The 11,320-nt window shown below is 42.5% G+C and overlaps 3 protein-coding genes and 1 long non-coding RNA gene across 54 annotated transcripts in view; 3 read left to right on the top strand and 1 right to left on the bottom strand.

Annotated features, from left to right (window-relative positions):
* Positions 1-92: 92 nt before the first annotated feature.
* LOC107222995 (DNA-binding transcriptional regulator BolA) lies at positions 93-1,412 on the top strand. Of its 2 annotated transcripts, XM_015662553.2 has the most exons (5): positions 93-208; positions 356-406; positions 482-720; positions 983-1,051; positions 1,268-1,412. In XM_015662553.2, the coding sequence occupies exons 2-5, from the start codon at positions 367-369 to the stop codon at positions 1,346-1,348; spliced, it is 429 nt and encodes a 142-aa protein (XP_015518039.1). In that variant the 5' UTR covers positions 93-208; positions 356-366; the 3' UTR covers positions 1,349-1,412. The 2 variants fall into 2 exon arrangements, with proteins under 2 accessions (XP_015518039.1, XP_046593872.1); XM_046737916.1 differs by lacking the exon at positions 983-1,051.
* A 1,073-nt stretch (positions 1,413-2,485) lies between these two features.
* On the bottom strand, positions 2,486-6,485 carry LOC107223000 (set1/Ash2 histone methyltransferase complex subunit ASH2). Of its 2 annotated transcripts, none has more exons than XM_015662562.2 (11): positions 6,313-6,485; positions 5,930-6,088; positions 5,663-5,841; positions 5,400-5,572; positions 5,140-5,314; positions 3,988-4,196; positions 3,722-3,899; positions 3,486-3,630; positions 3,288-3,423; positions 2,948-3,199; positions 2,486-2,878 (listed from the first exon to the last, which is right to left on the bottom strand). In XM_015662562.2, the coding sequence occupies exons 1-11, from the start codon at positions 6,339-6,341 to the stop codon at positions 2,774-2,776; spliced, it is 1,740 nt and encodes a 579-aa protein (XP_015518048.1). In that variant the 5' UTR covers positions 6,342-6,485; the 3' UTR covers positions 2,486-2,773. The 2 variants fall into 2 exon arrangements, with proteins under 2 accessions (XP_015518048.1, XP_046593866.1); XM_046737910.1 differs by having other exon boundaries at positions 6,202-6,337.
* LOC124294069 lies at positions 4,713-5,799 on the top strand. Its single transcript, XR_006903966.1, has 2 exons — positions 4,713-4,877; positions 5,349-5,799. It is a non-coding gene; the product is annotated as an uncharacterized LOC124294069 (long non-coding RNA).
* A 234-nt stretch (positions 6,486-6,719) lies between the features above and the next one.
* Positions 6,720-11,320, top strand: part of LOC107222996 (calcium-activated potassium channel slowpoke) — a 134,030-nt gene continuing 129,429 nt past the window's right edge. For 23 of the 49 annotated variants that reach the window (XM_046737871.1, XM_046737875.1, XM_046737902.1 and 20 more), the window contains exon 1: positions 6,722-8,521. In XM_046737871.1, the coding sequence (XP_046593827.1) occupies positions 8,219-8,521 (303 nt within the window). In that variant the 5' untranslated portion in view covers positions 6,722-8,218. Of the gene's footprint in view, positions 8,522-11,320 lie in introns of all 49 variants that reach the window. The other 26 variants (XM_046737898.1, XM_046737872.1, XM_046737906.1 and 23 more) reach the window with 4 other exon arrangements.

Here is an 11,320-nt window from a genome sequence, read left to right as displayed (position 1 = left end):
AAATCTGGGAGATTATTACGCTCTGTGTATGTAAAGAATCGTTCATCGACACGTCGCTAAGAGGCGCTAGCTACTGGTTTCGTAAGTGGCGCCATCGCCGTCGGGTCGGGGAGACTTCGAACCACAGACGAGGGATCATTTTTGATTGTCAACGATCGCTCGGAGAGGTTAATTAACCCCCTGTCTCTACGTGATAATATCGTGAAAGGTAATTACTCAACGACAGTGGAAGACCGACCGATGCCTGATACTGCTGCGTGAAATTGAAAAAACTGTAGCTAGACGCGTAAATAATTTGGAGCTTGCGCCGATATATATATATATATATATATATATACATCGTATATTTTTCCAGGCTAACAATCGATGTTCAAGCAATTGATGATATTTTCGATCGAGAAAGAGAGTGAGTCGTAGATGTGGAAATCGTAATCCTTAATGTTTTTTTTCTACAGACTGAACGATACGGTAATATTTTCAGGTTATTTACGCGCCTGCGGACATCTGAGGAAAAAAATGAACAGTCTAGTCGGTCAAGCAAACGGCGATAATAACAAACCTGTGGAATCGTCGATAAGGTCGAAACTCGAGGAAGGATTAGAACCGAATTTTATTCAAGTAGTAAATGAATCTTATATGCACAACGTACCCAAGGGATCCGAGACGCACTTCAAAGTCGTTGTTGTATCCGAAAAGTTCGCAGGCCAGCCTCTGATCAAGGTGTGTATGCATATACGTGACAAGTAAAGTTTAAGCTAGCCAAAGTACAGGGATGAAAAAATCGGCCGAAAGGTTGAAAGCCGAATTTTTGATGGATTTGGAAGTTTTCAGCTTGCAAAATCGACTAACCGTCTCTTTTTCGACTAAAGTTAGAGCCGACTTTGCCATCGCTGAACTAACGAACTATCCGTGTGACAAATTCACGTCGTTTACTCGGCGAGACGTACCGAACTGTTTATTTTTCACGTAATTCGCTTTGCAGCGGCACCGAATGGTCAACGAATTGCTTCGGAACGAACTTCAGACTTCCGTTCACGCATTGTCCATCGTGGTGAGGATTTTTTCGTCGTTTAAAACCGTTTAAATCCATTTTTCACACTGCCGAAATACAAACGCGGTGACGCGACTCGATAAACGATCGTCATTTGTCGAGGCCTCTCTTGTTTCGAGCTTCGACCAATCTTTGTCTTCGCATGGCAACCGCATGGAAATAGGGGGAAACAGGTGAACGCGCTACAATTTAAACTAAATATTGTTTCTTTCGCAGGCGAAGACTCCGGAACAATGGCAAGAGAGCTCGAAATTAGTCGAGCCAAGTCCTGCCTGTCGCGGGGGCTTTGGGAAATAAATCGCAGTTTGTAAACCTCATTTGTAAATATTGAGTGATTATTAAACGCTAGGATTCTTCTTCATTCAATTGATAACTCACCTTCTTTTTCGCCGAAATTTTTGACGCTCGATTTTCGCTGTCGCGCGGCAACGAATGGACAGCCATTTACTGCGGAACAGCTTCGGTGACGGAACCAATAACACTGGACGAGAAAAGAATAATTTTTCTGAGTTTCTATTGTGATAAATGAATTTCGATTCTATGCATCCAATAATAACCAAAACCTTTATATTTATTACTTATAAAGTTTGTTTTTGTTTTTTTCACGTTGATGCGTACCTCTTGGAAGTTTTTGGTTGATAGCTAATACGAGTGCCTATTCAGAAAGAAAAAAGGAAAACGTTTTCACAAAGATGTGATGAGACTTCACCGCTATTGACGTTATCAGGGGCGGTATAATGAGAGCATGCCGAGAGATTATGTTTGGGGTTTGATACGAGAAAGTCCATACGAAAATAAAAGAAGTACGAAAAATATTTATTTTTAAACTTTGTTTATCAAGTTTTTTGCATTTTTAGTTTATTATTATTATTTTCGAACAAAAGTGATTTAGATGCAAAACTGAAGTTTGTTCAATTGTTATATACAATAAATGTTTGACAAAGCAGATCATTTTTTTTTTTTAAATCGAAAATATCGTTCTCGTTTTTACGAAAACAAACTTTATCTAATGAAATTGTTTTTTCAATTATTAGTTGCGTAAAAGAAATCAAAATCTTACATCTCGAACACAGACTCAAAATTCGTGTTGACTGGTGCAATATCTCTGTCCAGATTAGCTGGAAATTACTTTTTACATTTCCGTAATACAAACGGGCGATCTTTGATAGACGACGATCGTCATTTGTCGCGAGTTCTTTTGTTTGTCGCATTGACCTATCAGATCGCTTGTTCGCTGTTGCTACGAACGATCTCGAATAAACAAACAAAAGCGCAACATTTTGATATCGTTGGTGGTGATTTTCCGCTTTCGCAGGTGAATACTTCTACGCAATGAAGAAGGGGTTGAAAATGGGAGAAACTCAGCATCAAGGGTTCGGGAAAATGGATTGCAGGTAACGAGATTTAATTGGTGACTAGAGTAACGAAACACTGTTGAGATGCATGCCATTTTTTTTATTCAAAACAATCGCCTGAGCTTCGATTATGGCTTTCTTCAATGGTCGATATTATCGCAAATCTTGGGGAATAACGGTGGTCAATAATGTCCTTTCGACATTTGTTATAGTAATCATCAAACTGGTCAAATACTCCGTTGTATTTGGATTCCCATAACGCAATCCGTAACGTAATAACGGTAGCATTATCGTCTTAACATGACGCGATCAATGCTGAATAAGGTAACGCAACGAGATTGGGAAAAATAATAAGGTATCATTAATGTCACATTGAGAATGTGTCCAGTCGTAACTTCCCCTCGTTTTCGGCGAGGTAAAGCATGTCTGCCATTGATTGTTCGGCGATGGCTTCCTCCGCCTTGTCGTTCATCTGCAATCGACGAAATTGAAAGTAAGTTAAGCTCGCAAAAAACGGTGAATGTAGAACCGTGCTGCTTACCCCTTTAAACGACACGTCGGTAGGTGAGTTTTTGAAGTTTGGCCCAAAGTTAACGGACACGGTAGCACTTTTGTATATTGACACCGTAGGAAAGTAGGCTCCGGCGTTAATATCGAAGAAAGCTTCGCCCTGTGATACTCCGTTTTTGTAGAACACTATCTTACTACCTGGCAAAGATTTCAAGGCCTTCAGAGCTTCGGGTACCTGATCTTTCTCCTCGTAGTACAAGTGGCTTTTGAATTTAACCAGAGGCTTTGACAGGGTAAAAAAGAAAAAGTTGACCTACTGCAGAATCGCTTTTAAACGGTGAAACACAATCTATACGAAACTGTCTTCTTACCCGGTCCTTGTAAGTGTTTGGAATGTGCGTCACGTGTGGTGAATCGGGTAAAGTGATTAGGAATCCTAGTGTGTCACCTTCGCCATAAGCCGGACTATAGTGTTTGCCTCTGCTTTCATGGAATCTCGTCCCTTTCCTGCACAAATCCAAAACAGACTTCAAACAGCAGTTCCTCAAAAATTTGCGATTCGAGCGTACCTAGATCTCCAGGAGTATCCAAATTTATCATAACCTAGCGGTGCTTGAAGATTAGCATATTCTTGTCCCCATCCAATCCTCGTTGCAGATCCATCCGGCATTTCTTCGATAGTAGCTTCCCAGTACCATGTGCCTCTACTGACACCTGATTACCACAACGCCGACCAGAAATTAAAGAAAAACGTGAAAGGTGACCATACGCAATTAAAATTTGTAACATTTTCATATCGACTCACAATGCGTTGCACGGACCATGCAATATCCCTTCTCTCCAGTCACAGCAAGACGATCTTCGGAAACTCTGAGCTGCGGTGCTCTATCATGTAGTGCAAACAGAACAGTACTTGGACTCAGGGCTCGGTATAGCCACCCAGGAATTGGTTTTCCTGCCCAGTCGCTGCTTTCGTCGAATTCCTGTTTGAGGCGAGAGGTGCTTAGTGACTGAAATGATTGCTGACATTGCGTGTTACATATGGTGGCGAAAGAAACTGAGCAAATTTACCTGTCTAAATGGTGCATGGGGATCTGGTTCTGCTAAAATATATCTGTACCCATCTTTGTTGAAAGGGTGTTCAAGGGGGTAACCGTGCGCAGGTAATTTTGGGGTTGTCATGTCTGATCCCCGCCCCTTTTTTCCTGGCCCAGTACCTGCCCCTTCTCCAGGCAATTTACGTTTCGCATTGCGGCCTCGCAATCCTCCGCTCAATGGTACTGTATATAGTTCAAGGAATAATTATACCGGTACCAATGGTCGGTTAAGAACAATTTCATATTTGCATTATCTGCACCGATATAGTGTTACAAATTTTTATATCAAATTTTTACAACACAGTATAAGGGTCTCGTGTGTGGAATGTTTTCGATCATTTGTGACTCGTAATTACCAAGGTGATAATCGATTCAAAACGATGCGAACACCAGACTCTGCTGATTTATAGTTTTTATGAGGTTTCATTCAGATTTCATGAAATTTAACAGATTTTACTCGTATCAAAGAAGTTTAGTGAGATTTTATGCAAGTTTTGCGAACGTTTTGCTAAAACGAACTTCAATGAAAACTGCATAAATACATGAGTATAATTGAAAATTGGTTAAACCAACACACCTGTCCTTAACATTTTTATTGATCAAGATAAGCGCGATATGATAATGTGGAGATATTTGTTTCAGCGATAAGATAAGGAGACACAAGTACACAGCCACGGATACAATAGACATCCGTATTTGTTTCAATTCCTATCAGGTAGAGAGAGTGAAAATTTTTCGAATGTGCTGTAGCTATCGTTTTAACAATCGGCTAATTAATGGAATCATAGCATCGTGTGAGTTTTTAGAATTTATTCTTCTCACGTCTCTCTCTTTATGTTCCTACTTTCTACCTCGGAAGAAAGGGTAAGACTATGCACACGGAAGAGTCAATAATTCGTATGCAGCTTTTGAAGTAGTTACCTTTCATCTTAAAAATTTGAAGCATGCCAGTGACTCGGAGACACAAAAATAAATAGCAACAGTTGGATTTGCAGAATGTTGATTCACTCAAGCTGCCGTGGCTAGCGTGCAGTCCGTACAAACAAAAATATCTCTGAAGGCCAACGTCATTTAGCGCCTCTTAGACGTTCGTTTGTATCGCCATAGTAACTCGAAACTCGCTTACCAACATGCTGTATTCCCATTTCTGTCACTTTGAGGTGGCCGCCTTTGATCATTGCTTCGTAATTTGGCTTTATTAGCATTAGATCTGGAACCAGTAGTCCAAACATCTGGCCGTCGGTGTTGTTTTCGTCGACGGTAAAGAGGCTCCCAACATCCTTCAGCAAAGCTCGCTGAATCTGAAAGTAACCAGTCCGCATTTTGCACCAACAGGGATGGTCGCAGCCTCTGTTTGCTACTTTACCGATCACGGCTTGAACTCACGGTGGCGTGCCAGGACTGTGTCACTCTCCGAGGCATCGTGGTCATGCTTTCCCAGTGGCACTCTATGAAAGGGATGATGTCCTTGTCCTTGTGAAATACGACCCTGTGCTCTCTGTCCTTTATGCTCATTTGCAAGAGATTGGCGATGGCAGTGGCGCACATTTGGGGAAATGCTGTAAACAGTGCGAAACGATGCTTGGTTTACGTTTGTTCGAGCCTGGCCGATGGAATTCTGTTAAGCCAACTGGAAGAAAGCCGCTTACGAGCTTGATTCTTTTTGAAACTTTCCAACCCTGTTGGAGAACAATTCTTGCACATGAAGACGTAGTTCATCATGAACGGAACAAGCTTTCCCAGCTGATAGCCAATGCAGGATTCGTGATACCATCTCGAGCAGCTAGCGCAGAGCAGTTCGACGATGTTGAGATTGCGCTCCTTACCACTACGACGAACATACGATTAAAGGGGAAGTTAGAGCGGGCAGAAAAAGTTGCGAAAGCATCGGGGAGATGAGGAGTAATAAAGAGTACCAGTAGCAATTTCCATTGTCTGTGCTGTTCCCTTTGTTGCCCAATTTATCGATCGAGTCATCAGCCTTCGTTGCAGTTGACTTTGGCTTTTCTTCGGTTTTCACTTTTGATTTGTTATCCGACGAACTGCCGACCCCGGTTTCCAACTTCTTGGTAACACTGCGTTATAAACGTGGAACGGGAAAAGTAATTAGCAGTGATACTAAACATTTCGTAACATGGTCGAAAAATAATAATAAACAAAAAAGAAAAAAAAAAAAAAAAAGGTTAACCAGTTCTTAGAACGATTTCTTTTTTTCTTCATCCTTCGAATCGAATGGTCCCAAATTCGTTTGGAAACTAGTAATATACGATACAGTGGTTTCATCAACCGCTGTGCCTACCCTTCAATTTTTTGCTCGAACGTGGTCATTTGTAAACAATACGGCTTGTAGCAAAACACGGTGCAAATCGGAGCTAAGCGAACTTTGTGTATACGATCGCGTTACTCGTGTTCCTGATTCGGTAGCGCCCGCTGACGCGAAACAAATTTTTCAAACTAATGTTCAATGGAAAACGAATGTAGGTAACCGATCTATATTTACTCTATTCATCGGCGGAAGAAAACATCACTGATAGACGATACGACGTCACCGGATACGATACCGACATGCTTAATCGATAATCAGTCCCGAGAAATTTAGTCAGAGGGCGCAACATCGGTTCTAATTTTCTCATGCAAGCGTCGCTGTAGCAGCGCTAGCTTCAGAGTACTCACAGAATTCTGGGACGTCGAAGAGTTCGAATTCGAATGCGCCCGAGTCACAAACTCCGTCCCGAATTTGTGCGAATTTCTTAACACTATGGTTGTCTTTGGCAATACAGTCGATCCGTGGGGCTAGCCTTGGTAAGCGATCGTAAAATAAACAGTTCAAAGTCACTCAGTGGTTGGTTTTCACGCGGTACGTCTGCGAGTGGTTGTTTTTTCAACGATAAACGAATGACGATCGCGATTTGACCATTACGTTCGTGTATCGCCGACTTACACCGAGACTGATTACGTAAATATGTTTGTTATATTCTTAGGGGAAATCATGATTTGCACGTGCTATTAATTTAAAACGTTCTATTTTCGCTTCGTAGCTGTTACATACTTGAAAAATCTTCGGTGATTTTGAATTTTATCAATTATACATCCACGTCCCGATTACCCCGGCGAAACTATCGGAAAATTTTTTACGTCCAATCGTAAAATGACCGGCTGCAAGCATCGCAGATCGTGCTTAAACGGAGGCGGAAAACATGGATGAGAAGAAGCAATACTGAGTGTAAAAATCGATGCCGTTATTTGTCAGTTTGATTTTTTGTCTATCGGAATAGAAATGTTGCAACAAAAGGATGAGAATGGGGGTGGTGGTGGTGGTGGATTCGAAAGCTTCGGCGACAGCTTAAATCAGGGTAGGGAAGCATGTGTATAATATGCATGCATACGCGTGACGGACGCCTGCGCCGAGGTCGGTTTGGTATAACGTCGAGAAACGTGAAACGACGCCGCGAGAGCTGGCGCCGCGACGGTCGACGTGAAAACTGCGGGGGCGGGAAGGGGCGAGAGCATTTGCGTCAGGAAAAGCTCCCTGCTTATTGGTCCCAGTCCATTGTTGCGTATTGATTGCTGCGGAGCGGTATGGTTTTCGGTCGTGAGACATTTGGTCGTCGGCGGCCGTTGCGGTGCTAAGAAGGCTGCAAGGTTAGCGGGAATTCTGTGACCCTCCCCCCCTCTTTCCCCCCGTAGTGTGTTAGTGCCGACGAAGAATGATAATATAGACGATCGTTGTGATAACCGTGCGGATAAAACAAGCGGCGACTAGGATAAGGAAGAAAAAAAAAAAAAAAAAAAAAAAAAAACAACACACAACAACAATAACAAAGAAAGAAAGACGGAAAGAGTAAACTTACGCCGAAATAAAAGAAAGGTGGAAAAGGGAAGCGGTTTCTGATCACCGTGTTTTCTCGCCTACATTAAGAAGGGAAGGAAAGAAAGAAGTATAAAAATTAATGAAAGGTGGAGGAACGGGGAGGTAAAAAAAAGTAAAATAAAAAAGAAAAAATAACAACAACCCTACAGGCGGGATTAATCGCGTGTGGAGACAGGCGCCGTTCTCGGTCCGGAAGCATATTTCAATCGTGCACAAGAGAGAAGCAAACGAGAATTCGGTACGAGTATAATGAAGCGCATCAAATGCTGCGTACTGAATTCGTTGGCTTGTCAGTGCCGGTGAATGTGTCGCCAGGAGGCAGAGTTCTGCCGGTATGACGTGCGACGTGACCACGGAGTCGCCTCCGGTAGACGACTGCCTCAAGGTACGGAAATGGTGGTGCTTCCTATTATCAAGCATATTCACCTTCCTGGCGGGGCTCCTCATCGTCTTACTCTGGCGGGCCTTCGCTTTCCTCTGCTGTCGAAAGGAGCCCGAATTCGCTCCAAATGACCCAAAGCAGAAGGAGCAGAAGGCCGCCCGCCAGGGGAAGGAGTTCGAGGGCACCTTCATGACCGAGGCGAAGGACTGGGCCGGCGAACTGATATCCGGGCAGACGACGACGGGACGCATTCTCGTGAGTATAACGCATATTCGGGGGTGCTGTTGGATGTTAGAAAAACAACGGTCGGCGAGGAGATGAAGCTGGAGAGTAACGTTACCGTAAACGCGACGGGATGATTGGGGGAAAAATCGTTACCACCCAACTTTCGGGAACGTATGAAATTTCGCGAACCGTGAGAAACGAAGTATACTCGTATATTTTCCCAAGCCAACTCCTTCAAACTCGTTACAAATTTATACGCGGTAATGATTTTTCCACAGTCGCGTCAACGTTACCAACTTCATTCCCACGACCATTGCTCCAATTCTTTGGGTAACCAAGAGCTGCGATTACAGAATCATGTCAACCTTCTCACTTCGTTCACGTGCGCGTTTCGATTCTACCTCCCACCCTCTCTCTACAACCATCGATTCCACTGTCAAACTTCTCCGCCTTAATCGTTGTTACCCCCGTGTATCTCTGCGTGTGTGTGTGTGTGTGGTTTTATAATCACTTCTTTCATTCCCATGTGTCAAAAACGCGAGGACCGATCGATTTCATGCCGTACATTGTACGTAATCGCAACGGAATCAACCGTACTGGATATACTCTCGTATACGTTACATTTTCCGTCTCGATCATCGGTCACATCGCGATCGGTAAACAGACCTGCGTGACGCCGATGGTTATCGATTAGTGCAATTTAATTGCGGATCGAAACGAACAAAGCCAACTTTTCTCATCACAAATTGCGAGTCCGATTACTGCGGAGGGAACACCGTCAAGTGCAGCGAAATCCCGCCTATCAATGTTCGATTTGAGATGAAATAATATGTTGCTGTTGAACAATTGAACGAAAAAGATTAACGTAACGATTACAGAATCGTCAAGCAAACTCCACACAAATAATCGATCTTACCTGTTCGTTGCTCGGTAGAGATACTTAAAAAAAAACCAACGTTAGAAAATCCTCGAATTTCGATTAAACAGAATACATGTACCTCACGATCAGTGAGCATCCTTATAATTATTAATCATGTGTAAATATAACTTGAAGAGAATGTTTGAATCCGATAGTAATTTTTACATTTAAATCGTAAAACTCCGTTCGTTACTCGATGAGATATCGTTTAGAATCGATTCGATTGAAAACAATCACGGTCAGCAGAGTAAACGTCACGTTTGGCTCGCGTTGTAAAAATGACGTATCTAAATTTCGCTAGAAGCAAAAGATATTCATCCGTGAGATGAGACGATATCTCGGGATATTCTCTCGGTCGTTTTTAAGTCGTCGTCGTCGGTCGGTTGCGAAAGCTCCGTTAGTGCGCACGGTAGGTATATACATAGGTATACATTATCCGATAACGGATCGTCCTTGGGTTTCCAACGAGGCACAAAATTGTCCTTCCACATTGTCGTCGTCGGCTGTGTTTGAGTTGTTCGGACTTATTTCGCGAAGGGAGGTCGCCGATGACGAGGATGAGGAGTAGGAGGAGCAGGAGGGGGACGGGCAGGGGGAGGAGGTAAGGGGGGAGGGGGAGAAACGGCGCGGGCTTGCGGGTGACCCAGTTTCACCCCGCGTAGTCCGCAGACACGTTGTCGATGGGCAGGCAGGCGGGTATCTTCTTCTACGCATTGCGTACGCGACGCGCATCGCTACGAAACTAGGAGCTTTTAACCCCCCGTTCGAGACGCCGGGGGTGCCGCTGCGAAGGCCGACGTCGACTCCTCTCGAGCCCCCCGATGCCCGCTTATACACCGCAGGTCGATCCGAGAAAAGCTGCTTTTGCGACGACACGTAGTTGCATGAGGAGAAGAGAGAGAGAGAGGAAGAGGGAAAAAACACGTTACGTCTTACGGCTAATTTATGTATCTCTGGAAAAAGCAAGAGTTCTAGTTAATCCTTGGAAGGTGTGCACACCTTCTTTCTGCGTATGATAACACTCGCGTCACGCCGGGGTCGCTGGAAACCCGGCGTTAAAAATCGTTGAGTATAAACGGGGATATTTATTCGAATAGTTTGAAAAAATTCCGGGATGATTATTTAACAATGATATTTCGAGGAAAATTTTTTATTCTTAGGAAAATGAAATTTAGTGTGTATGAAAGAAAAGAAAAGATCCGCGAAGTAACGATATATCAGAAAATGGATCGTTATACTCGAAGAGAAAAAAAAAAAAAAAATCAAGGAATCGTAACGCACTGAATTTTTAATATTTTGACCTGAAAATTGACTTGTGCAAATCTCGATACACGGATAATTAAGAAATAACATATGGATATACTGCGCTATGAAAAAAAGGTATTTATTCGAACGATCGAAATTGAATTCTTGGAAAAAACAACGAGAATAAATCAACGATTTTTACGATATTTCATTACTTATCTTGCGTCAAATAAGATTATTCTCGATATATTTCGTATGGAATTTACGTTCAAGATTTTTGACCCCGGCTATATATTTGCGATAACGGTCCAATGTCATACCGTAAGTATCGTTGGAATTACAATTATTCAATTTGGTCCATGTCGATCATTCAGGATGGTTATAATATTTTCGAATTTGCTGCTGCTACGGTAATAAATGATAAAACCTTTATAAACCCAAGTCTTAAAATTTTTTATCACGTTCATCTTCCCAGTGAAAACCCGGATTCGTAACGTGTAACGTTATGTTCATATTAGGAGAGAATTTTCGTTTCGATAAAACGGTGAGGTTTAATAACAACAGTTCAATTGTTATACATATGCGATGAATTATATATTATAACGGACAGTTTTCTTCCTCGTTCATTTTTTTTTTTTTATTTATTTTTTTTTTTTATTTTTTTT

Source organism: Neodiprion lecontei, chromosome 4 (assembly GCF_021901455.1).
Source record: "Neodiprion lecontei isolate iyNeoLeco1 chromosome 4, iyNeoLeco1.1, whole genome shotgun sequence".
Taxonomy (NCBI): Eukaryota; Metazoa; Arthropoda; class Insecta; order Hymenoptera; family Diprionidae; genus Neodiprion; species Neodiprion lecontei.
Note: the sequence above shows the minus strand (reverse complement) of the source record. Positions and strands in the feature narration are given on the sequence as shown.